We start from the raw sequence: 26,192 nt of genomic DNA on the forward strand, positions 1-26,192 counted from the left end.
CAAACCGACACTTTCCCACGGGAGTGGGCGGGGAATGAAAGACGCGATGAGTGGTATTTTACTGCTCGTTCGAGTCGATTCCAGCTAAACGTTGCAAAAACGAAACTGCAAATATCTGAGCGAAACACCAGTGGAAAATGCCCCTGATGGTTTTTAAGGTGAGACACCTGGCCTAATCCATCCGAAACCTTCCAGCATCTCCGCGCCGATTCCACGTATCCAGTCCTCTTTCGTGATTCTTAATCGATTGAAGTTTTCTCTGTGGCTTTCCTTGTCATTCCTTCCTCGAGTCCATGTTCTGCAGCTACTTCATGTTCTCCTCCTTTCCCTACTACCGAATTCGAGCCCCTCACCACAGTTACATTTCTGTCTCTCTCAACGATCTGAATAACTTCTTTTATCTCATTACGCATTGTTTAAATCGCTTCGTCACCTCTGATATTACTAGGCAGGTAGACGTCTACCACAATGATTGGCGATGGCCTTGTTGCTGCCCCTCCTTTGAAAATGCTAATGACGTTTTAATAATTGAGTAGAGTATGTGATCTCAGTGTAACTGACTGGTGGGGAAACTGTTACAAATGAATACCTACCGCATAAGAAATAATGTACCATGACCATAGAAAACTGCATTTATGTTCTTATAATTGCTACACACATAAAAAAAAGTTTTGCATCACCCCGGTTCCCAGAACTCCTGTAGATAGACGTTGACTGTGGATATTGTATCACACACACACAGTCCCTTTGGCTGTTCACAGATGTTACTAACCCCGTCCAAAGATGTAAACAACCATGCATGAACAGTGCCTGTTAGATGGAGGGGGTTCCGACAGCCGATCATTTCCAGTCATTCCACTAGGAAGGAGGTACACGGATCGTATTGTCTGTAGTTCAACCATGCCTAACCTGTCAATACCGCGGTTCGATCGGGTCCGCATTGTTACTTTGTGCCAGGAAGGGATCTCCACAAGGTTAGTGTCCAGGCGTCTCAGAGTGAACAATAGCGATGTTGTTCGCACATGGAGGAGATACAGAGAGACAGGAACTGTCGATGACATGCCTCGCTGTGGTGTGCGTACTGTAAGACCTTCGGTACACACACCATCAGATTATTTGACTTGTCGCTCTAACGAAGTAGGCGAGTGTCAGCAATATGTCTCGTGGTCTTATCGTGGCGTGTTTATCTTATGCCGTTAGGTCAGATGATAGAAATGCCACTTGCACGCTTAGAGTAGCAGATTGACGGTGACCAACTTTAAACAGAACTTGATTAATTTTCACACACATTTATTAAAATAATAACAAGAATAAAAATTACTTAACTTGGTTGTGGATGCTATTTACAATTGACAATCTGAAGTTCCTTTGGTATTGGTACGTTAATCTCATTCTCACATATATATCTGATACTTGACAAAAATGTCTATACATTTATGTTCATAGCTATGTACAGGAATATGGTAATCTTATTAGGTGCAGACTGAAACTTGACTATAGACTGGTGCAGACAAATGTAGAACTCATACAGACTGGTACAGACTAATGCTGACTAATCGGAGGTCTGTACACTCGTTATAATACCTCGCGTGTTCATGTATCACTGCGCGAGTGTGATCCACAAGGAGAAAATGTTCTACGTAAGCAGCAATCTCATTGGCGACTTTACATATTAATACGCGGATTGGCGGAAGCAGAATCTGGTCCGTCTCTATGGCAGCGCCATCTCGTAAAGCGGAGATGGATGAGCGCTTCGCCTGCACTGTTGTGCTTAGCGGGGCGCGCTCTAGTGGGAAAGTTGGGTATGTGCTGACTATGCGGAACTATGTACACAACACTCGCTCAGGCCACCCAAGGGGTACTACTGCAGAGGATGACAGCTACCTATGGATTGTGGCTCAGAGAACCCTGACAGCAACCCCACCATGTTGAATAATCCTTTTCGTGCAGCCAAAGGACGTCGTGTTAGGGCTCAAACTGTGCGCAGTAGGCTGCATGATGCGCAACTTCATTGCCGACGTCCATGGCGAGGTCCATCCTTCCAACCACGGTACCATGCAGCGCGCTAGAGATGAGCCCAACAACATGCCGAATGGCCCGCTCAGGATTGGCATCACATTCTCTTCACCAAAGAGTGTTGCATATGCCCTCAGCCAGACAATGGTCGGAGACGTATTTGGAGGCAACCTGGTCAGGCTGAAGCGAGTGCAGCAAAGTGGAGGTTCCCTGATATTTTGGGGCCGACGTACGCCGCTGGTGGTCATGGAAGGCGCCGTAACGGCTGTACGATACGTGAATGCCATCCTCCGACCGATAGTGCAACCATATCGGTAGCATATTGGCGAGACATTCGTCTTCATGGACGACAATCCGCGCCCCCATCGTGCACATCTTGTGAATGACTTCCTTCAGGATAATGACATCGCTCGACTAGAGTGGCCAGCATGTTCTCCAGACATGGACCCTATCGAACATGCCTGGGTTAGATTGAAAAGGGCTGTTTATGGACGACGTGACCCACCAACCACTCTGAGGAATCAACGCCGCATCGCCATTGAGGAGTGGGACAATCTGGACCAACAGTGCCTTGATGAACGTGTGGATAGTATGCCACGACGAGTACAAGCCTGCATCAATGCAAGAGGACGTGCTACTGGGTATTAGAGATACCGGTGTTCAGCAAACTGGACCACAATCTGTGAAGATCTCGCTGTACGATGGTACAACATGCAATGTGTGGTTTTCACGAGCAATAAAAAGGGCGGAAATGATGTTTATGTTGATCTCTATTCCAATTTTCTGTACAGGTTCCGGAGCTCTCGGAACCGAGGTCATGCAAAACGAGGTCATTAGAGACGGAGCACAAGCTCGGATTAGGGAAGGATGGGGAAGGAAATCGGCCGTGCCCTTTCAACGGAACCATCCCGGCATTTGCCTGAAACGATTTAGGGAAATCACGGAAAACCTAAATCAGGATGCCTGGAGACGGGATTGAACCGTCGTCCTCCCGAATGCGAGTCGAGTGTGCTAACCACTGCGCCACCTCGCTCGGTAACTGTTTTGATGTATGTATATTAAATGCTATTATGAGACTCATAGGTACTTGTTCTTCTTGAGAGATCATGTTTCCAACTGTAGTCGGTTACATAATGAGACAGAGAACAATTAAAGACGGAATTTCATCGAATATGTCGACGATGAAGTAAGAAATAAATGAAATGATCGCGTGGAACTGATGGCTAGAAGGCCTCGTTTGGGGAAGTTCGGCCGCACAGTCGCTAGTCTTACTTTTGGCGACGCCACACTGCACACCTTGCGTGTCGGTGATGACGCAACGATGATGAGGACAGTACAGTCCACGAGCAGAGAAAAGGTCCAACGCGGCTGGGAATCGAAACCGGTCCTGCGGCGTGGTAGGCAAACACGTCACCACTCAGCTTAGCAGGCGGACGCTGAAACAAGAAAACACGAATAACGGAATATGTAAAAGAACATACCATGAAGAAAATAGAAAGTTGCTATATCTTCACTTAACTTCGTCTTTCTTTCACGTAATATCATGGTGTAGTTATTCATATGCACTGACGCACTTGCAACACTCATAAGATTTTCATGATTTAGGGTCTGCCGCCAATTTACGCAAAATTCAGATATCTTTTATAAATCGGCTTGCAATATGGTTTCATCTTCTGATGACTCCGCACGATGTTATTTGTAATAATTTGCGTTTTTTTCCTTATAGTTCAATATCTGTCACCTTGTAAGTTGTAAAGAAGCAAACCTACATTCATGACACTTGCAGTCTTACGGAAAGTTTGTGTTGATGTTGAGTGGAATACACCCTTTGAACTTATGAAAGTCGGTGGAGTATAACCCAGAGTGCGAAAGGTTATTTACAACTTGTACGCAACCAGACGGTAGTTATAAGAGTTGATGGGCTAGAAAAGGTAACGAATGTTTGAGAACAGGGTGAGACAGTGTTGTAGCATACCCCCAATGTTATTCAATCCGTACATCGAACAAGCAGTAAAGGAAACCGAAGAAAAAGTAAGAGAAGGAATTAAAGTTGTGAGAGAACAAAAAAAAACTTTTAGGGTTACGAAGGACATTGTTATTCCGTCAGGGATGGGAAAGGACTTGGAAGAGCAGCTGAAAGGAATGAATAGCATCCAGAAGGGAGGATACAGTATGAACATCAAAAAAGCAAAACATGGGCAATGGCTTGGTTCAAATGGCTCTGACCACTATGGGACTTAACTGAGGTCATCAATCCCCTAGAACTTAGAAGTACTTAAACCTAACTAACCTAAGGACATCACACATATCCATGCCCGAGGCAGGATTCGAACCTGCGACCGTAGCGGTCGCACGGTTCCAGACTGTAGCGCCTAGAACCGTTCGGCCATGGGCAATGGAATGAAATGGAATTGAACTAGGCAGTGCTGTGGGAACAAGATTAAGATATGAGATATTAAAAGTAGTAGATAAGTTTGGCTATTATTTGCTGGAGTCTAGTTGAATTAAAGCAGGCAATGGTGTGGGAATTCGATTATGAAAAAAAAGTCGATGAGCTGTTCTATTAGTGCTGGACTGTTGTTGAATTGAAGCAAGTGACGATATGGGAACTTTTTTTAGGAGATCAGACACTAAAAATTGTATATGAGTTGTGCTAGTAGTGCTGCAGCGTAGTGAAATAAAGCAGGAAGTTCTGCAGGAATTAGTTTTGAAAATGAGGCAGTAAGAGTATGAAATGAATTTTGCTATTAATGCACCAAAATAACTGATGATGTCCGAAGGAGAGAGGATGTGAACTGCAGTATGGCTATAGCAGGAACAGCACTTCTCAAAAACAGAAATTTGTTAAGGTATAATACAGATTCAAGAGTTAGGAAGTCTTTCCTGAACGTATTTGGAGTTTTTGTATGGAGGTGAAATTTGGACGATAAACAGTTCAGACAAGAAGAGAATAGAAGCTTTTGCAATGTGAGACTACACAAGATTGGCTGAGCAGTAGATTGTTAGATCGTGTAAGTGGTGTAGGTTGGAAAGATTCCATAACTGATGCCAGAGCATTATGGCCAGCCGACCTACTACCGGTATGAACCCGTCCAGGCCATAGCAGCGTCACCTGGCGTGGAATGACTGTTAGTCAGGCATATGCACGGTGCGTGTAGTATCAGAGAGCATGCTGTCCGTGTGAACAATGGGGAAGGCGCTCGGCCTATCTCAGTGGCAGATTGTGTTGGCCCAGAGACTCGGCACGAGCATTTCGGAAACTGCACGACTTGTCGGGTGTTCGGGGAGTCCTGTGGTGAGTGTCTTCAACCACTGTGAAGCCATGTCCAGACGTCGTGGGTTTGGGTGGCTGCCCCTTATTACAGATGATGGACACTGAATAAACTGGTAAAACAGGACAGACGGCGAATTGTGTCAGAACTAACATCAGACTTTAATGCTGGGCAGAATACAAGTGTGCCTAAATAAACAGTGCACTGTAGGGTTAAGGGGGGTAGGATGTCCAACGGGCCGACTTGGAGCAGGAGAGACACCACAGGAGACATTTTAATTTCCACTGTCTATACTTTTACGAATAAATTCATAAAACTTTGTCAGCATGACCAGGAAGGAATAAGGATTCACAATCATAGCAATGGAAGTTCAAAAAAATAACAAAATAAATTTTTTTAGTGAAAGTTCATCATTTTTTTCACTTCTATTGGCTGTGTTTGTTGCTATAGGTACACGTTTCTTCATAAATAAGAGAGATTCTTCGATGAATTTTGCACAGCATACAAACCATACTTACAGGTGTACGAAACTCTAGAAATTATTTCATTTATGAAAAAAATGAGTGTGCTGTTATATTTTAAACTTCATGTTTAGAAAAAATACAAATTTTATAGTTAATTATCTGAATTTTTACCACAGTTTTTAATAGATTTGGAAAATTCTAGAGTTTGATACACCTGTAAGTATGGTTTGTATGTTGTGCAAAATTGATCGAAGAATCTCCCTTACTTATGAAGAAAAGTGTACCTATAGCAACAAATGCAGCCAATGGTAAGCGAAAAAAAGGTGAAATACAAATGTCAAAAAATAAATTATTTTCTTATAAAACTTCCTGGCAGATTAAACCTGTGTGCCGGACCGAGACTCGAACTCGGGACCTTTGTCTTTCGCGGGCAAGTGTTCTACCAACTGAGCTACCCAAGCACGACTCACGCTCGCTACTCACAGCTTTACTTCTACCAGTACCTCGTCTCCTACCTTCCAGACTTTACAGACGCTCTGCCGCGAGCCTTGCACAACCAGCACTCCTGAAAGAAAGGATATTGCGGAGACATGGCTTAGCCACAGCCTGGGGGATGTTTCTAGAATAGCTATGAGGACGGGCTGTGAGTCGTGCTTGGGTAGCTCAGCGGTAGAGCACTTGCCCGCGAAAGGCAAAGGTCCCGAGTTCGAGTCTCGGTCCTGACTAATTTTTATAAATTTATTTTTAAAAGTATAGACAGTGGAAATTAAAATGTTCTGTAGTGTCTCTCCTGCTCCAAGTCGTCCCATTTGACGTCCTACCCCCCTTAAGTTTAGTTTATTCCAGATAATGTTAATTCGTGACGGTGTAAGTCAAAATATTGATGGGATTAATAGTAATCCTAGAAATGTTCTAGTCCTAAAGATGGAGCTCCTCAGCCGACGACCATGACATCGGCAGCTATGACTGAAATTGGTATGTGACCATCGATACTGGACGTTGACGCAGTGACAGAGCGTTGCACGGTCTGATGAATCCTGATACCTTCTTCATCATGCTGATGAGAGAGCACGAATCCGTCACCTTACAGCGCAACGGCAGCTCCATGACACCTGTATTGTGGGACGGAGACAACCTGGCGGCAGCTCCAGTATGTCCTGGGGAACATTCACGTTGGCATCTGTGGTATAGTCAATGCCCACACCGTGGCGCCTGCAGCTGCGTGGCCACGGTCTTTACATCATACAGCCAACGGCCGGCACGCCCCGCTTATGCGCAGCTCTGCACAGCTGTACAGCACAGGCGCCGGCCTCACACACTGTGTGCCTCCGCATTGTCATGGCAACCTCGGCCAGCATCCTCCCGAGAGATAGTCACGTGAGGCCGCGCCGCCAATCATAGCGAGACACGACAAGCGGACTTGGTTACGGCGGGCATATTCCTCCGCCACTCGCCCTATATAGCTGCATACGCTGCCACTCCAGGATCCTTCCAAAACCCAGGTGATCATTGTAGGCAAAACCACCCCTTCCTTCCGCCTCCTCGATTTCTACATCACCATCTATAGCCATCCTATCGCCCTCACCCCCACCCTAAAGTACCTTGGCGTCACCCTTGACCGTCGCCACTCCTGGAACCCCCACCACCGGGCGATCCAAGCCAAGGCACACTCCTGTCTCCTCAAGCTCCTTTCTGGCCGTACTTGGAGTCTGGACCCCTCCACCATGCTCCATACCTATAAATCCCTCATTCGCCCTATCCTTCGCTATGCCCATCTTGCCTGAATCTTCGCTCCCCCTACCTTTTACAAATCCCTTCAGATCCTAGAACGCCATGCTCTTCGCCTCGCCTGTCGCATCCGTCTCCCCTCCCCCACGCGGATCCTGTATGACCTTATACCCTTCCCCCACCTCCTCCTTTTCCTCGAACGGATACGGATCCTCTACACCTCTCGTAAACTCGATCCTCCTCACCTGCTGGTCTCTCCCATCCTCTCCCACCCCTGTCCGATGCCGTGCCTTTACTTCCAAGTCCCACCTGCTCTCCATCTCTCCACTCTCCATACCCTCTCCCAAGGTGGCTTCCACCAGCTCCCCCTCCCTGATGATGCCCTCCTCCCCTCCATCTACCCCTCCTACCAACTTTGATCCTCCCTGCCTCTTCCTGTGTTTGTTCCTATGGGCACCCTCTAGCCCTTCTCTCCCCTTCCCTCCCTCCTCACTTTCTCCTCACTCCTCCCCCGGGCTTCCCCTACCCCCATACCTCCATTCCTCCGACCCTCTCCTCTGCCATTGACATCTTTGCTCTCCTCTCTCACTCCCCCTCCCCCTTCTCCCCGGACTCGCACACATTATGTGGACATTTGTGCGCTGGAGATCATCGCCATCCGTTTCTCGTGTGTGTGCCATCGTGTTTGTGTTTAGTGTTCGCTGTCACGCTCCAACGTTCACCTGCGCCGTCGAAATCATCAGTGTTTGTGCGCCGTGCCGACGGGTTTTCGTGTGTTTCTCGTCGAGTGTGAATGGCTTCGTGTTTTTTGTATTCTGTGTCTACCGTTTTTTGCCCTCCAATTTGTTCAATCTCTTATGTGTCTTCTTTATGTTTTCTCATTGTTAACTCTGAGGCTGAAGAGCAGCGTAAGATGCTGCTGCCAGCCTACTTGATGTGCAGGTGTTGAAATAACAATAAAGGGAAAAAAACACCCCTGGCACTCTCGTGTTGCGCTACCTACCTGCTACTTCGACGTCGCACCCAGGAACAACGGTACACTGTGCTACGACTGTTTACCATACCGGACTTGGACTCTGCAGCCCAGTCGCTGCTCTTGATCAAGCACCAAGTGGTGTTAGTATTGTGGAACTGTTGGCAATAAACAGAATTTGGAACTCACGCCAATCGTTACTTGTTGTTTCTCCAATTATAGATACAACAGCATCTGTGGTGTTTTCAGCAAGATAATGCGCCATGTCACAAGGCCAGAAATGTGATGGAGTGGTTTGAGAAACACAGTGGCGAGGTCCAACTCATGTGTTGCCCCCCCCCCCCCCCCTTTCCCCAACTCGCCAGATTTGCACCTGATCAAACACATCTGGGATGTGACTGCACGTGACGTCAGAGCTCACCAACACCTCCAGGGAATTAATGGAAATTACACTACTGGCCACTAAAATTGCTACACCACGAAGATGACGTGCTACAGACGCGAAATTTAACCGACAGGAAGAAGATGCTGTGATATGCAAATGATTAGCTTTTCAGAGCATTCACACAAGGTTGCCGCTGGTGATGGCACCTACAACGTGCTGACACAAGGAAAATTTCCAACCGATTTCTCATACACAAACAGCAGTTGACCGGCGTTGCCTGGTGAAACGTTGTTGTGATGCCTCGTGTAAGGAGGAGAAATGCGTACCATCACGTTTCCGACTTTGATAAGGGTCGGATTGTAGCCTATCGGGATTGCGGTTTATCGTATCGCGACATTGCTGCTCGCGTTGGTCGAGATCCAATGACTGTTAGCACAATATGGAATCAGTGGATTCAGGAGGGTAATACGGAACGCCGTGCTGGATCCCAACGGCCTCGTATCACTAGCAGTCGAGATGACAGGCAACTTATCCGCATGGCTGTAACGGATGGTGCAGCCGTGTCTCGATCCCTGAGTCAACAGATGGGGACGTTTGCAAGGCAACAACCGTCTGCACGAACAGTTCGACGACGTTTGCAGAAGCACCGACTATCAGCTCGGAGACCAAGGCTGCAGTTACCCTTGACGCTGCATCACCGACAGGAGCGCCTGCGATGGTGTACTCAACGCCGAACCTGGGTGCAAGAATGGCAAAACGTCATTTTTTCGGATGAATCCAGGTTCTGTTTGCAGCACCATCATGGTCGCATCCGTGTTTGATGACATCGCCGTGAACGCACATTCGAAGCGTGTATTCGTCATCGCCATACTGGCGTGATGATCTGGGCGCCATCGGTTACACGTCTCGGTCACCTCTTGTTGGCATTGACGGCACTTTGAACAGTGGACGTTACATTTCAGATGTGTTACGACCCGTGGCTCTACCCTTCATTCGATCCCTGCGAAACCCTACATTTCAGCAGGATGTTGCACGACCGCATGTTGCAGGTCGTGTATGGGCCTTTCTGGATACGGAAAATGTTCGACTGCTTCCCTGGCCAGCACATTCTCCAGATCTCTCACCAATTGAAAACGTCTGTTCAATGGTGGCTGAGCAACTGGCTCGTCACAATACTGCAGTCACTACTATTGATGAACTGTGGTACCGTGTTGAAGCTGCATGGGCAGCTGTACCTGTACACGCCATCGAAGCTCTGTTTGACTCAATGCCCAGGCGTAGCAAGGCCATTACGGCCAGAGGTGGTTGTTCTGGGTACTAATTTCTCAGGATCTATGCACCCAAATTGCGTGAAAATGTAATCACGTATCTGATCTTGTATAATATATTTGTCCAATGAATGCCTGTTTATCATCTGCATTTTTTCTTAGTGTAGCAATTTTAATGGCCAGTAGTGTAGGTGACTTGTGTGCGCAGATGTGGTTCAAATGCCCTGCAGTGACCTACCAAGGCTTCGCTGCTTCCATGTCACGATATGTCACCACTATTATTTGTGTCAGGGTGGACATACCAGCTATTAGGTATGTGGTCATAATGTTCTGGCTGATCAGGGTAGGGTTGCTCAAACAAAATGGAGAGAAAATAAATTTGAGCCTCAGAACTACCAGATGACCATGAAGGGGACACTGTGTGGATGTTGCAGGGTCAGTTCGGTGAAGTGCGCCTGGCCGTGCTGCGCAACACCGGTAAGCAGGTGGCGGTGAAGAAGTGCCTGAGGGACGGCGATGTGACGCTGGGGCAGCAGAGGGCGCTGCTGGAGGAGGGCCGGCTGATGCGCAGGTACCAGCACCCCAATGTGGTGCGCTTCATTGGCTTCTGCCTGGACGCTCGCTCCCCCATGGTCATCTTGGAGTATGTGAAAGGTGTGTTGCAATACTACACTTCCCTCTCATTTTGCTTTTTTAATTCTGTAGCAATACAAGGACATCTACAGCATGTTGAGAGGCACCCACATGCCTTACTCGTACTGTGGCATCAAGCAGTCAGGCCTGTCAGATGAGTGGTCTGCCAAGCGAGTTGATTCATTCTTATTTATCGAGTAACATGAGCTCTAGTACTCACAATTAAGTTACAAATTATCGAAGAGATTGGGTCAATGGACATGTGTCTTCCAGTCAGACGAATCAAGTATCTTGCGACATTGACCCGGAGGTAGTGCCTGGATACACAAGGTGAAAGGAGGCTCAAAATGTACCCTGCGCCACAGACGAACTCCATTGGGTACAGCATTGTGCTTTGGAGGACATTCACCTGGGTTTCCATGGGACCTGTGGCTGTAATCCACTGTGCCATGACAGCTGTGAACGATATGAACATTATTATGGACAACCTGCACCCCTTCACGCTTGATGGCATTTTTCAGCAGAATAACTGCCCACGTTATAGGGATGAAACGGTTTGAATATGTAAAGTGAACTCACATTGCTGGTTTGGACACCAAATTCTCATGACATGATGAGAAGCACCCGCATGCCTTGCTCATACTGTGGCATCAAGCAGTCAAGCCTGTGAGATGAGTGGTCTGCCAAGCGAGTGGATTCATTCTTATTTATCGAGTAACATGAGCTCTAGTACTCACAATTAAGTTACAAATTATTCTCCTGTTTGAATATTACGCAACGGAAACGGATAACGCAAATCTGACTATTAGTAATTTACACAACTCTCACTGTTCACTACGCACTGGCAATACCACATTTTCTTTCTTACCCAACGGCTTTGATTAACCCGTGGCCATGGCACTGAATATGAATGGCGCACACATTATAAATTCTGGATATCATGACAACAGACTATTCGAAGGAAAAGGCCACCAATCTTTTTCCTTTCACTATCTTTTTTATTCTGATAATTTCTATAATGTAAACACACCATTACATTTTCTACAACAATTACACATGAGAAACTCCGCCCAGTGGGTATCGATTTACATTGGTGATGCTCTATCTTATGGTCTCGTAATTATCTAACACTACAGTGCACTTTCTGGATAGGATGGTGGATCTTTTGCTATATCTCGCACTTCGACTCTCACAACCATCATCACGAAAATTTCCTCCAGACCGAGTGGTACAAAAAGGAACATGCGTGACCCACTGCCTCTAAACCTATCTTGCTACTCTCCCATGCAAAGCACACATACTTAAATTACATGAAATACACCACACTGGCAACATGGAATACAACACAAGGAATAGTCACAACATTATAATCACATCACTTTCAGCTTTCCCACTTCAATTAGTTTTCATCCCAGTTTCACACGACACTGCCCCACTTCGTAACTTTTCTTTCCTGGAGGATATATGCACGTCTTCCTGTGCAATGCAAGCCAAGTGGCGTTGCTGGATAGACGGCTGACTCACTTTGCTTCTCTCTCAGAGTATTATAGTTTGAATCAAGCGTCACACGGAAACATAACACACAATGTAATATTAAGAACATATTCGTCACACACGCGACTCCTCAACTGATACCATGGACGAGTACTTCTCTTTATCCTTTGTCCCATACGCAGATTGAATTGAGACGCACACAGTACTCACCACGTGGAAGTACTCGTCTCTAATTTCAAGTCCTGCACACGCCATTTCTTAAATATTTCCAACTTATAGTACACACGCCAGTAATTCAGCTTAACTTAAGCACTCGGAAGTATTTCAACTTATTTCTGCACGTGCTTTCATTGTGACCGTTGGTCGCTTCAGAAGGTTACTATGACCCCCTCACTATTACCTGCCTGTCATTTAATTCTCCCCTCAAAAGTTCCTGAAACAGAGAAATGATTATTCCAAACTACTCTTAAGTATTTCACATGCATGCCATGTCTCCACTCTTTTGTCTTTACGGAGCACACCTAAGACAGGTCTTACCAACACAAGATCCAGCGCCAGAGTGCTGAAACAGGGCCGTTCTTCAGGTCAGCTCCCATCTCCGTCGCGGTGGGGGAGCACCTTGCTACCGTATTGGTCAGCCACATTTCAGGCGCCCAAAGCTCACGTAAATTTCATCTCTTTGGTTCCACCAAAGGTGAGCAAAGGACCGTCTCAAAGATGATCATATATTGCCCATTCACTATCTGCGGTTAGCAGACGACCATACATTCATTCATTTCACAGATCTCACCAAATTGGATATAGGGATTTATTTTGTAGGAGTGCACATGTGATCAATTAAATAAATAAATTGTCCTTCTTTCCTACACTGGTATCTGGCTTCAGTGTATTAAGTGTAATTGAGTTATTATTACAAAAAATATGTTGTTCTGACAAGAATAATGAAGAATGTTGTACCTATTTTCAATGTCGGGCGGTACTGTACCCTTTCAATGTAACATAAATGTTTGGCAGAACTTTCAAGGAACAGTCTTCACATGTAGAGGAATAACATGTATTGGATGGAGATGGGAAAAGAAACATTTGATTTCCATGTTACAGCTCAATTTCTCTTCACAATCACATTAGCGAATCTTCTGAGACCAAAAAATCTGCACATCACAAAAGAGCGATACCAGTTGTTCACAGATTGATATTCATACAGGTATCGACGGAAAATGCAAAAATTCTGAAGTTTCACAGCCGATGGATGATAGTGTGTTGCTGCAGCACTGTGTGCACGCACAACTCTCAAGAGTAGTAAACAGGGGACATATCGACACCAGGTCATATTGTGGATTTAACTCCATCTACTCAGTTGGACAATAACTATGCCTTGCAGTCAGGCACATGAGCATTATATGCAAATGTCAGCATTTGAGAAAGGGCTCAAAGAGTAATGGCCGAATTGCTCAACATTGGAGTTGGAGCGATGCTACTATTCAATCATGTTGACAAGAAGGGATGAACCATGCGCGATCAAGTCTCAAGAAGGAAGCCCTCGACCTAGAGAGACGACACAATGGAGGACCGAGCAAATCGTCAAAGAGCCACTCAGAGATCCAGATTCATCATCATCGTCGATATGACGCACAGCTGTTGCTTCATTCACCCCAAGGACCATTAATAGGTGCTCACAGAAAGGGGGCGACTACCATTGACCTCCATACACCAGCAAGCTCGTTTTCAGTGGTGTAGAGCACATTCATCTTGGAATCTCATTCATTCGATATGAGCCCTGATCATTAGCGAAGATGTGTCTGAAGACTCTCCAGGCAGCGGTGGGATATCGACCTGACTGACGCCCACCACAAGCCCTGGAAACCAGAAATGACGGTCTGAGCTGTTATTTCTTTCCACAACAGGACCAGTTTGATTGTCATCCTTGGCACGGTTACAGCATGCGGTATGTCAACGATATTTTACATCATGTTTTGTTGCCCTTCGTGGCAAGTCTTCCCGACCTTACATTTTAGCAAGATAATGCTCACTCCCACATGCCGTGAGTGTCTACTGCTTGTGTCCGTGCTTGGCAAACCATACCTTGGTCAGAAAGGTCACCAGATGTCATGAAACTAGTCGCAATTAATGAATCATTCCGTGGTTGCGCGTCATACCAATTACTTTGTAACTTCTGGTTTGTTTTTGAAACGCCCTGCTAAACCCGCAGCACAGGACAGATAGTTTAAGTTGTGGAAAGGGACCAAAAGAAGTGGCTGTCACTTACACTCGAGCATACAACCTCGAGCACACAACCTTTTATTTGATCAAACATTACAAGAGCCAAGAAATTAAAAAAAAAACACAGCTTTAAAATTGGAACTTAATTAGCGGCTGAATGCGCCGTAGCCGGCCGATGTGACCGAGCGGTTCTAGGCGCTTCAGTCTGGAACCGCGCTGCTGCTGCAGTTGCAGGTTCAAATCCTGCCTTTGGCATGGATGTGTGTGATGTCGTTAGGTTAGTTAGGTTTAAGTACTTTCTAAGTCTAGGGAAATGATGTTAAGTTCCATAGTGCTTAGAACCATTTGGATGTGCAATGCAATCTCATGCCTTAAGGGCAAGACCGCTTTAATTTAAAAACGGCTAAAAGCCAATAAAGCACAACCAAAATCAGAAATTTAAAAGGCAAAGCCTTATCATAAAACAGTTGCTTAATTAGGCTAAAGGCCCAAAGAATCTGACACATGAAGAGCAAACAACTTAAATTCAAAATCGGCTGAAGGCCTAAAGAATCCTACAGTTTAAGAGCAAAACAACTTTAATCTAAAAATCGTCTAGGAGCCATACAAGTACAAACAACAAGAACAAACAAGAAAAGGCAGTACACTCAACGGCACTCAGAAGTTCTGAGGGTCGGCCTGGAATTCAAACACTAATGCTCGCTTAGGTGAGACAGGCAGTCGGCCCAATCATTGTCGATCTGACGACGACAACTCAACTGACAGACAGTCAACGGACCGACCGACAAGATAACCTCTGCTTCACCCGACCAGCACACAACAGGCAGTTCAATGGAACAACGTAGAAGGTATTGGCGCCTACAACCAATTAAACATTGAGCTGTCAAACTACATACCATGCTGGACAGCGGCAACACAATGAGGAAACTACACTGCCTAAATTTACATCAATGGCCAGGGCAGGTAACCAGAACGTTAACGGCCACAAGGCAGAAGATTCTGCTGGTGCACTTCAATTCAAATACCCAAGTACAGTTAAACTCCACCGGAGGGTGGCTTAAATTTGCCAACTTGAAAACAGACATTGTTGCTTGCAGGAATATCCCAACAGCCGACAACGAACTCCAAACGACACAATGTGAACAATCGTGACTTGCTGGTAGATTAAGTGAAAACTCAACTCTCATGTCCAGGATCGGTGAGCCACGAACCTCATAGCAATGGGAACAGCACCACACACTCCGACACCGCATAGAGGTCGCCAGCAGGCCCGGCCCAACTACGCGCTGTGGAGATTTCCTCGCTGCTCCACACCAACCGACCAACCGCCCGCACACAGCCCAGCCAGGAACTATAAGCGCCAGGCCGAAGGTAGTCCAAGGTGGGAAATCGATACACACCGCTAATGCTACCCACGGAAAGAGAGGATAACAGCATAATCACGATAACTGCGTGAGACTAAACATAGAATAGCAACCAAGGTTTAGTCCAATGCATAGCATGAACCAGCCATGCCTCAGTTTTGTCTGATGGTTTTAAAAAAATCAAATATGCAGCAATCCCATTGATAAGGTTGAAGCACTTGGACAGCGAACTGTATACTCTCGTCATATGTCGTGAGATGATGTGGGTGCGACTGAAACAGTAACTCAGTACATTGATGAAGGCCGCATTGTACCCAAGTGCGGGTATGACAGCTGGAATATGTCCCAAAGAGTTACAAGTATTCATTAAATTACAGTATTTGACATGCTTAAGTAAGTGTTGCATTTCTTGTTAAGGTATTCTGTGAAGTTTGACTCTATTTACGTGAGGACGAAAACGTCATATAGTAGACAAACAGTTATCAGCATCTGTAAGAAGGGCGATCGAAACATATGTGATAACTACTGTGACATATTCATGTTCTGGATGGCTGGTAAAATTTTTACTACAATTGTGTTGAATCGGCTCCAGACTCTTTCCGAGACTGTACTTCTAGAATCTCAGTGCAGATGTCGCCCCTATGGAGGAACTATTAATGCGATCGTCTGTGCACAACTGCAGTATAAGTGCAGGTAACAACATAAATCTTTACTACTTGCTCCCTGTGAGCTAGAAAAACGCCTTTGATATAGTGCCCAGAGAAACTATTTGGGAGATCTTAAAACGTTTTGGCTGCCCTGAACACTTTGTTAAACTGATTCAAGCTTTCCATGACGATATGTCTGGGCAAGTGCTATACCTTAATGGTACATCTGACAAATTCCGAATTTCTGACGAACTGAAAGGATGTGTCCTCACTCCAAAGTTGTTTGCTCTGTACATAGCAGCCATGCTTCAGGAGACGTAGGTCTGTAAAGAATGCAAGAGTGGAAACTAAATACAAATTGGTCAGTGGACTATTTAATAAGTCCAGACTGCGCTCTAAAACGTTCACAAGCTTCACTCAAGTAACTGAACTACGGTACACTGATGACAATGGTACTCCAACTCACACACCCACAAAGCTGCAACTGTAAATTGTTTTGGTACACCACATAAACAGTTTGGCATGACCATCAACATCAAAAAGACAAATGTACTAGCATAGCCAGATCCTGTAACTGCCTTTCTGGATCTAAATGTCTCTATTTGAGCACACCTTTGGAACAAGTAGATCAGTTTCTCTATCTAGAAAGTATATTATGAACTAACTCCTTGCTGTGAAAGCACATGGAGAACACGATGTGTGCCACATATGTTGCTTTTGGACGTCTCCTACATTGGGTCTTCCTGAATAAATAGCTGACACTATGCACCAAACTGATGGTGTATCAAGCAGTTGTTTCTCCCCTAATCTATGGTTGTGATAGCTGGAGGCCATATCGCCATGATCTTAAGAAATTAGAATGCTTCAACCATCACAAGCATAGGTACATTATGAACATCGAGCTGGGCAACTTCACACCAAACACTACGCTTCATTAGAAGGCAAAGATGTATTGTATAGAAGCCATAGTTGTTGGTCACCAACTCAGATGGACTGAGTATGACGGACGGATGAACAACAACAAACTGCCTCGACAAATTTTGTATAGTGAAGTGAGCCCACGTAGGCTCCTCTGAAGTGGCAGGAAAATGAGAAACGTCAGAAATGCAAACTTCGCCAGGTGCAGCCATGCCTTTCATCTTCTGTTATGTGTAATGTTATGTGGCTGCATGTTTCGCACCAGAATTGGTCTGCTAAGCCAACATAGGCGTCTCCATACTTGAACTGCCATGCAGTAATGGAAACCCAGGAGAAAAATTAAAACTCGGATATGAGTATCAGTCCCAAAACGAAAACGTTTACAGTCAAATACCTTTGCACTAGGCAGGGCAGTATTTGATATTGCATCCACTGCCAGCTGGCAGCAACAAAGTTATAATGATCTTTGAAATTGCATGTTTGTATTATATAGTACAAGCGTTTTATTCAAGTTCTCGTATAGTTCCACTAGTGTCAGTTTTTGTAACTCCATGCACTGATGAGCCAAACCATTATGACCACTGTCCACCCACTGCTCGCTTTGTGGCCGTGTAACATGACAAGGAAAAGTATGCGAGCAGAGTGGAGACAAATGGGGGATCATTCCGTCGCCAGTGTGGGAGGCAAATGGGGAAATACACTGACATAAGCAACTTTGATAAAACACATATTGTTATGGTCTGATACTTGAGAACGAACATTTCGGAAAAGTCGAAGCTGATCAGCTGTTCGCATGTTGCTGTCGTGAGCATATACTGCCTTTGTCACAAAAGTTCTAGGACAGGTTTTTTTCCTGAATTTACAGCACTTTGTTACATGGTATGTGTGATCCTAGAAATGATCTTGGCCATGTTTCTGTACAAATTCATTAGGTGGCAGGGCTGTGCATAGCAACCACTGTTTGGAGTGACATAGTCAATGCTGATTGTGAACAAAGAGCAGAAAGTTAAGTTCTGTGTTATGCTTGGGAAAACCTCTAGTGAAGCGTGGACATTGATTAAGGAAGCATATGTGGGCAAAGCACTCTCAAAAAGTCGTATTTCGAGTTGCATAAAAAGTCGCGCGAAGGCAGAGATTCAGTGCAAGACGATCCCAGAGCTGGTGGCCTGTCTACAGCACATACCGTGGACACAAGTGATTATGCGAAAAATAAGATTTAAAATTACACAAGTAAACAAGGAAGTTTCAAGAAAAATGAAAATGGTGGAAATATTATGCAAGAGCACATTAGTTTAAGATCAAAAATGTATGCTTATTGAGTAGATGAAAAAGAATATAAAATCTAAAATACTGAAAAATCTGTTTGAGAAAGTGTAATTAGTTTTGATGATTATAAAAACGTACAGACAACAAAATAAAATTAAATAAATTATTTAAACACGAATTGTCTGTAGTTGAATATAGTAAAATTTTTATAAAATCTGATGATGATAAATGTATTATATTAGAGGAGGGAATAAGTGCTTTACTATATAGAGAATATAAAATAAAACATCTAACAAATTAAAGTAAAAACCTTAAAATGTGATCTTAGTTAAAAAATGTTTTATAATATTTTTTCATGATAGGGTAATTTTTGTTGTCTTTTCATATATCTTTTATAAAAGGATTAGCCAAAAAAATTGAACTTGTCGACAATTCTTTTCCTTTTTTCCTAATCGCAAGCTTTTTTCTATTTCCTTCAACCACCAAATCTATGAATATATGCAGAAGAAATTTTTTACTTCCTTTTCACAATTTTTGAAGTAAATGTGTTTGTATTCAAGTTAGTGATAAATTCTTTTATATGTTTTGACTTACTTTCTCTATAGTTATTTTGTTTCTTTTTTGTACAATCAATACAACTAATTCTAAGGCATATGCATCCTTGTTATTTTTAGTTCCTCGTTAATTTTTTCTTGTTTACACAATGGACTAATCATTTTATTAACATTTTACATTTAAATACAAAAAAATTATTTTTATTATTAAGAATAAGAATTTAATGAATTTAATTACATGTTAATAGAGTCTTTTTTATATCTTAAAAATAAAAATCTAATATTTAAGGATAAACAAATGTTGATAATTATTTATGAGGAATTATTTAGAATTAATTATGAACCTAATTTTTCAAATTTATCAAAAGAATGAAAAATATATTGGATATTATTGGTTGACGTATTATTTCGTAATTTTGACAAATTTTTCCTGAAAAGAAATTTTTGTGATTTAATTATAAATTTCCTCAAAATATGAAATTAATTTTTAAATACTTTTTCCATTAATAAATTTTAAATATTGTTTATAACGATTTTTATATAAATCTAATAAACTAAAAGTCTTAAAATCAAAGTTAAAATTCTAAAATAATTCTGACATTGGGTCATTTTTATTAACTTTTGTTTTAATATCAAAAATGTTCTTTCTTCTTTAAGAAAATAATTACCATCCAATACCAACAAGATTAAATTTTCAATAACGAACTCCATTTATACAGAATCAATTATATTAGATAATTTTATTTCTACTCATTGTTATATGGATTATTATATTCTAAAGGTTTAACATTGTTTGTTTCAAATGTTTCTTTTGATCAGTTTGCTAAGCATACTTTTTCAAACTTTAAATTTGGTTTTAGTAACTTACAAGTTTCTTAATTAAAAGTTTTTCAATAAGATTTTTTTCATTTTCGTGGTTTACATGTCTGATTTCATTTTATTGTTGATTATTTGTGTTATTTGAGCTATCAAGTTAACTAAATTAACCCATTTATAATTTTCTTGTAAAATAAATGATTCGACACAATTTTCTGTTAATAGCATAATAAATCATTCAACAACAGATGCTTTTAATTCGGTAATAGTTAAATAAGGGTAAATATTAAATTTTTTTAATCCTTCAAATGCTTTATCATAAAATTCTTTACCATTATGTTTGTAAATTTTTTTATTTTTTTCCACTTGTATAATTTTTCAAAAACTTCAACTGTATTTTTACCTGTTCCAACTTTAACTGGAATGGCCCAGCAAATTTTTAAAATATGTCAATAATAATTAGCAAACATTTATATTCATTATTACTTTTTTTATTCAGTCTAATGTACCATGAATCCATTTCGACTAAGACAGCTTACTATAAATTAGCTGTTAAAATTGAAATTACATTTTTTGTAAATTTTTTTGCATTGATTTCGATTCATTAATTTATAATTTCTTAATGAATATGTAATCAATTAACTGCAATGTTTTAACAACTTTTTTTGTACCACAAATTGAACAGATGCTTCAGTTCTTTGTTTTGTTTTCTTAAGTCTTGTTCTATGAAGATTATGTGTTTCAGAAAATGTATTACACTTCAAATAGTGGATGTGATTGTCATTTATATAGACAAAAAATGTTTTAGTCTTAAATTATTTCACATAATATAATTAATTTTACATCAACTGCAATAGAATCTTCTAAGCTAATAACCAGAAAATTTGATTTGTACACTATTTTTATTGATTTGGTAGACTTAGGTCACATACAAACAATAATAAATAATTCTTTATTGATATTCCGACCCACAAAAATCACAAACCAAATTTAATTATTTGTTTATCATACACTTTCTGAACAATATTACTTAACTCATTTCAATATGGAGTTAGATCTCGTTTGGAGTAGTAACCTGAATAAAGCTTTTTCTACTTCACTTTTTTGAAAAGTAATTTGATAGTTTTGTTTTATTCTAATATTTATTCAACTTTTTATCAGTTGGGCCAGTTACATTTACTATTCTTCTACTTTTGAAAGCAATATGATTTTTAATAAATAAAAAAGTTAGATATTTATTTCTGAAACTACATGATTGGTCCCTTTAATCTTGGATATACAGATGACTGAAAACTTTCGACATATTAAGTTTATTTGGTAATGTTTGTAGTAATAGTTCTATTTTTTCATTTATTGAGTATTTTATATTTTTATTGGTTGTTATTCATTACTCTGTTGATGTATTTACTTTTGGACTGCCTGTTTTTCATTTTTGATCGAAATTTAGTGATATTTGATTGAAATTTTTCAAATTTTGAAAATTCATTTTTTATTTTTGTTCTAATTATTGAAAACTTTAGATTTTATAAAAATTGCCCTCGAGTTAGCATATAACTTATTTCCATATATATCTGTTTACTAAGTGAATAATATGATTAAACTTATAATACATTTAAAATAAATTGACGTAAGGTACCACAAGTAAGTTCATTATAATTTTAAATTCTTTCAACATTATAATACAATTTATTTATTCCTAAATAATTTACTAGTTGTTTTGGTGTTTTTCCTACAAATGAAACAAAAACGAGTTTTATACCTTTATTCTTATAATTTCAATTGCACTGGCTGCCAATATAATGAGATTTATCTAAATATAATAATACTCATCCAAAATTTTTCGTTTATCAGGTAATTCATAAATAAAAAACACCACAAAAATACTTAATTTTAATTATTTAAGTAAATCTTTGTTAAAATTAGATTATGGGTTATTAAATTTTTTGATTGCTTTTGTGAAATCTCTCTTACTTTTTTCAAACATTTACACCTATTTTCCATTAGTAGATTTCTTTTCTTTCTTCTTCCAATTCATTATTTTCTTTGATTATCATGAATTGATTTTGCATTTAAAGCTGCATCACCAGTTAATGAACCAATTCCATCTAATGCAACAAGGAAAATTGGTGAAAATCTACTTTCATGTTTTGTTTCTTTTTTCATTAAATATTCAACAATTTGTTTTACATCGGTAGTATCAAATGTAATAAGCAAATTTTCAACAGGTTTTTCCATCTATGAAGTTTTTGTGCATTGGTTATAAAACTATCAATACCTAACAACTGATCAGTTTTTAATTTGACTTTAATAAATTTTTGTTTTATTTTACATTTGGAAGTTCAATATAATGAACCTTAACATTGTTCATTTACACACAGTAGGAATATTATTAAAAAAATATAAGCCCATTTCCTTATCATCAACATTTAAACATTTTCCGTACATTATTCCTCGAACAGCTGTTGCCTCTAATTTTTCACTGATTGAAGAATCACTATAGTATGTTCCTTGAATTCCAGTTAACTGAAGTGCTTTATTTCCTCTATGAACAATATCTTGTTTTCTACAAGCTTAATCTAGTTGGCTTATTCGTTTAACATTTCTAGGTATACCTTTTTCTAATGTCATTCCAGGAATATATCATTCAAATAGCAATTTATTGATAAACGTTTTTAACTAATCCTTCCCCATATTTGTCACTTTTTCCAAAAATCCGATTAAATAAGAAAACCCCATTTATCTATCATAATAAAATCACTAAATCATTTTGTTAACATCTTTGTTATTACAAGATTTTTACTTTTTTAATTTTATATTAGCGAATTCTTCAACATGATTTATTTAGAATATATTGATTAAGCAGAGAGTACTTTTCATCCAAATATGTTTGGTTGGTTTTTGTGTATGGCTTTCAATTAAATGTTCACTGTTTGTAATGAACCCTTAGATATCCTTCTGAAAAACTAGGAAATACTTTCCAATAAGTTTCTTTATCAATTTGTTAGCTTTTTAGTCATACATTTGAAAAATTCAACAGAATAAAATTCGTTACCTACATATCCCATAGTAATTTGTTTTCCAGTTAAAACATTAATTAAACCATCTGTAGTATCATATACTTTATTGCTAGTAGTACATTATCACAATTGAATTTAACTGGAAAATTACCAACATGTTTACAATCAGCTGCAGGACTTAATCCAAAAGTTCTCTTCATTGTGATTTACATCTGTTATAGAATTCGTTCAAATATATTTATTTTCTTAACATCTTTGTTTTTAATTTTTTTCTTTCTTTTTCATTATTCTCTAACAAATTATTTATTTCCGATTCACATAATGTACAATCCATCTTACCACCATCAAATTGTTTAATTGTGGAGTATCGTTAAAATCTTCTAAATAATATGGGTTATAAGGAGCCATTTCTTTTCCAGCTTCTCTATTTTCTTAAGAAGCATTTAACACATTATCTCCTAAACCTCAATTCCTTGTTTATGTTATTCGATTGCATCGATAACTGGCTAATCTTCCTTTTAATATGTCTCATATTCTATTCTTTGTTATTTTTTCCATGTTTAACTCTTCTGTTTATTTGTCTTTTAGTTTTGACTCATTCATCGTTTTTAAGAAACTCTGGCTTGTATTTTGAAAAACCTTTTTAAGGATAAAAAACAATAATCAATTTATTTTTATGTTCATCATTTTACTCAACTTTTTGAAGTTCAATGCTTTTATGTTCAACATTTGTGTGTTCAAACTTTAAAAAAACTTCAGTTTTTTCTCTATATTCACTACCATTAATTTATTTTCCCATTCATTGACATAAAACCAAATTCTTCTCTATTCCAACATTTAGTACATATTTTTTTAAAGTGATGAATTGCAAATCATCACTAACAAATTCATATTAAATATAATTTAAATTTTATTATCTTCCCTAAAAATATTTTTAAAATTTAAAATAACTCAAGGAAATTGTTTTGGTATTTTTGAATATGTTTGACTTAAATATAAACAATCTATTCCTTGGTGCCCACCTTAAGTAAAGTAATCTGTAACCATATCTTGATTTTCATGAATGAAAGCATCAAAAACTACAACTTAATTTTTTTCACATTCAACTAATGGAATAATTTCATCACTATTTCCAATGGAAGTAGTAATTATTTTATAATTTTATATTCTACTTTTTGAATCTTTTTATAAATTCTTGACGTATTTGTTAATGTAAAAATGATTAATATTACTCCAGTTTAACCTTGCCAGTGCTAGAATATAATTATCGATCATTAGTGTTGCTTTTCTACAACCACTTCGTCCTATTATTGAACACTGAGTAGAATTTGGTAAAAGTTACGATTTTTATTTTTCAGTTGTTTTCTCGAATTCTTATTTTTGATTCCCAAGTTTTATTAATAGAAATGATTAATTAATACAGTTTAGTGATAATTCATCTGTTCTTAATAAATATTAACTATTCCAATAAAAGGGTCTTACAAAAATGTTTCACTAGTTGATTTTTATTCAACATTTTTAACTGCAAATAGTACATCAAAATATAATAAATTATACACTAACGAAAAATCAATACAAATAATTGTTGCCCAATAAAGTTTGAAAAATTTGGAAAAATCTATTCAATCAGAAAACCCGATATACACATTACAGAAGGCAAATTTTTTTATAGTGATTCAGTTGCTGAAACTTCAGGATTTAATAATCAAATTGCCGAAAATAATTTGAAATTAATGAAAAAATTGCTTATGATGTTTATGAAACTGTTCCATTTGAATTAATAATTATTAATGTTAATTTATCTGACTGAATATTTCTTAAACATAATGGTCATTTTGATACAGTAACTAATCTTATTTTTTCATTGAAACCAAATGCAGAATTTTTTGAAGCTTTAATTTGTAACCAAATTATCCCATAAATACACTCCTGGAAATGGAAAAAAGAACACATTGACACCGGTGTGTCAGACCCACCATACTTGCTCCGGACACTGCGAGAGGGCTGTACAAGCAATGATCACACGCACGGCACAGCGGACACACCAGGAACCGCGGTGTTGGCCGTCGAATGGCGCTAGCTGCGCAGCATTTGTGCACCGCCGCCGTCAGTGTCAGCCAGTTTGCCGTGGCATACGGAGCTCCATCGCAGTCTTTAACACTGGTAGCATGCCGCGACAGCGTGGACGTGAACCGTATGTGCAGTTGACAGACTTTGAGCGAGGGTGTATAGTGGGCATGCGGGAGGCCGGGTGGACGTACCGCCGAATTGCTCAACACGTGGGGCGTGAGGTCTCCACAGTACATCGATGTTGTCGCCAGTGGTCGGCGGAAGGTGCACGTGCCCGTCGACCTGGGACCGGACCGCAGCGACGCACGGATGCACGCCAAGACCGTAGGATCCTACGCAGTGCCGTAGGGGACCACACCGCCACTTCCCAGCAAATTAGGGACACTGTTGCTCCTGGGGTATCGGCGAGGACCATTCGCAACCGTCTCCATGAAGCTGGGCTACGGTCCCGCACACCGTTAGGCCGTCTTCCGCTCACGCCCCAACATCGTGCAGCCCGCCTCCAGTGGTGTCGCGACAGGCGTGAATGGAGGGACGAATGGAGACGTGTCGTCTTCAGCGATGAGAGTCGCTTCTGCCTTGGTGCCAATGATGATCGTATGCGTGTTTGGCGCCGTGCAGGTGAGCGCCACAATCAGGACTGCATACGACCGAGGCACACAGGGCCAACACCCGGCATCATGGTGTGGGGAGCGATCTCCTACACTGCCCGTACACCACTGGTGATCGTCGAGGGGACACTGAATAGTGCACGGTACATCCAAACCGTCATCGAACCCATCGTTCTACCATTCCTAGACCGGCAAGGGAACTTGCTGTTCCAACAGGACAATGCACGTCCGCATGTACCCCGTGCCACCCAACGTGCTCTAGAAGGTGTAAGTCAACTACCCTGGCCAGCAAGATCTCCGGATCTGTCGCCCATTGAGCATGTTTGGGACTGGATGAAGCGTCGTCTCACGCGGTCTGCACGTCCAGCACGAACGCTGGTCCAACTGAGGCGCCAGGTGGAAATGGCATGGCAAGCCGTTCCACAGGACTACATCCAGCATCTCTACGATCGTCTCCATGGTAGAATAGCAGCCTG

The 26,192-nt window shown here is 40.8% G+C and overlaps 1 protein-coding gene across 1 annotated transcript in view; it reads left to right on the forward strand.

Annotated features, from left to right (window-relative positions):
* The window catches only part of LOC124718679 (tyrosine-protein kinase Fer-like), a 153,389-nt gene that overhangs the window by 88,295 nt on the left and 38,902 nt on the right, over positions 1-26,192 (forward strand). Inside the window, exon 5 of the mRNA XM_047244304.1 lies at positions 10,541-10,760. Coding sequence (XP_047100260.1) covers positions 10,541-10,760 — 220 coding nt within the window. The remainder of the gene's footprint in view (positions 1-10,540; positions 10,761-26,192) is intronic.

This window comes from Schistocerca piceifrons, chromosome 10 (genome assembly GCF_021461385.2).
Source record: "Schistocerca piceifrons isolate TAMUIC-IGC-003096 chromosome 10, iqSchPice1.1, whole genome shotgun sequence".
In the NCBI taxonomy this organism is placed as follows: Eukaryota; Metazoa; Arthropoda; class Insecta; order Orthoptera; family Acrididae; genus Schistocerca; species Schistocerca piceifrons.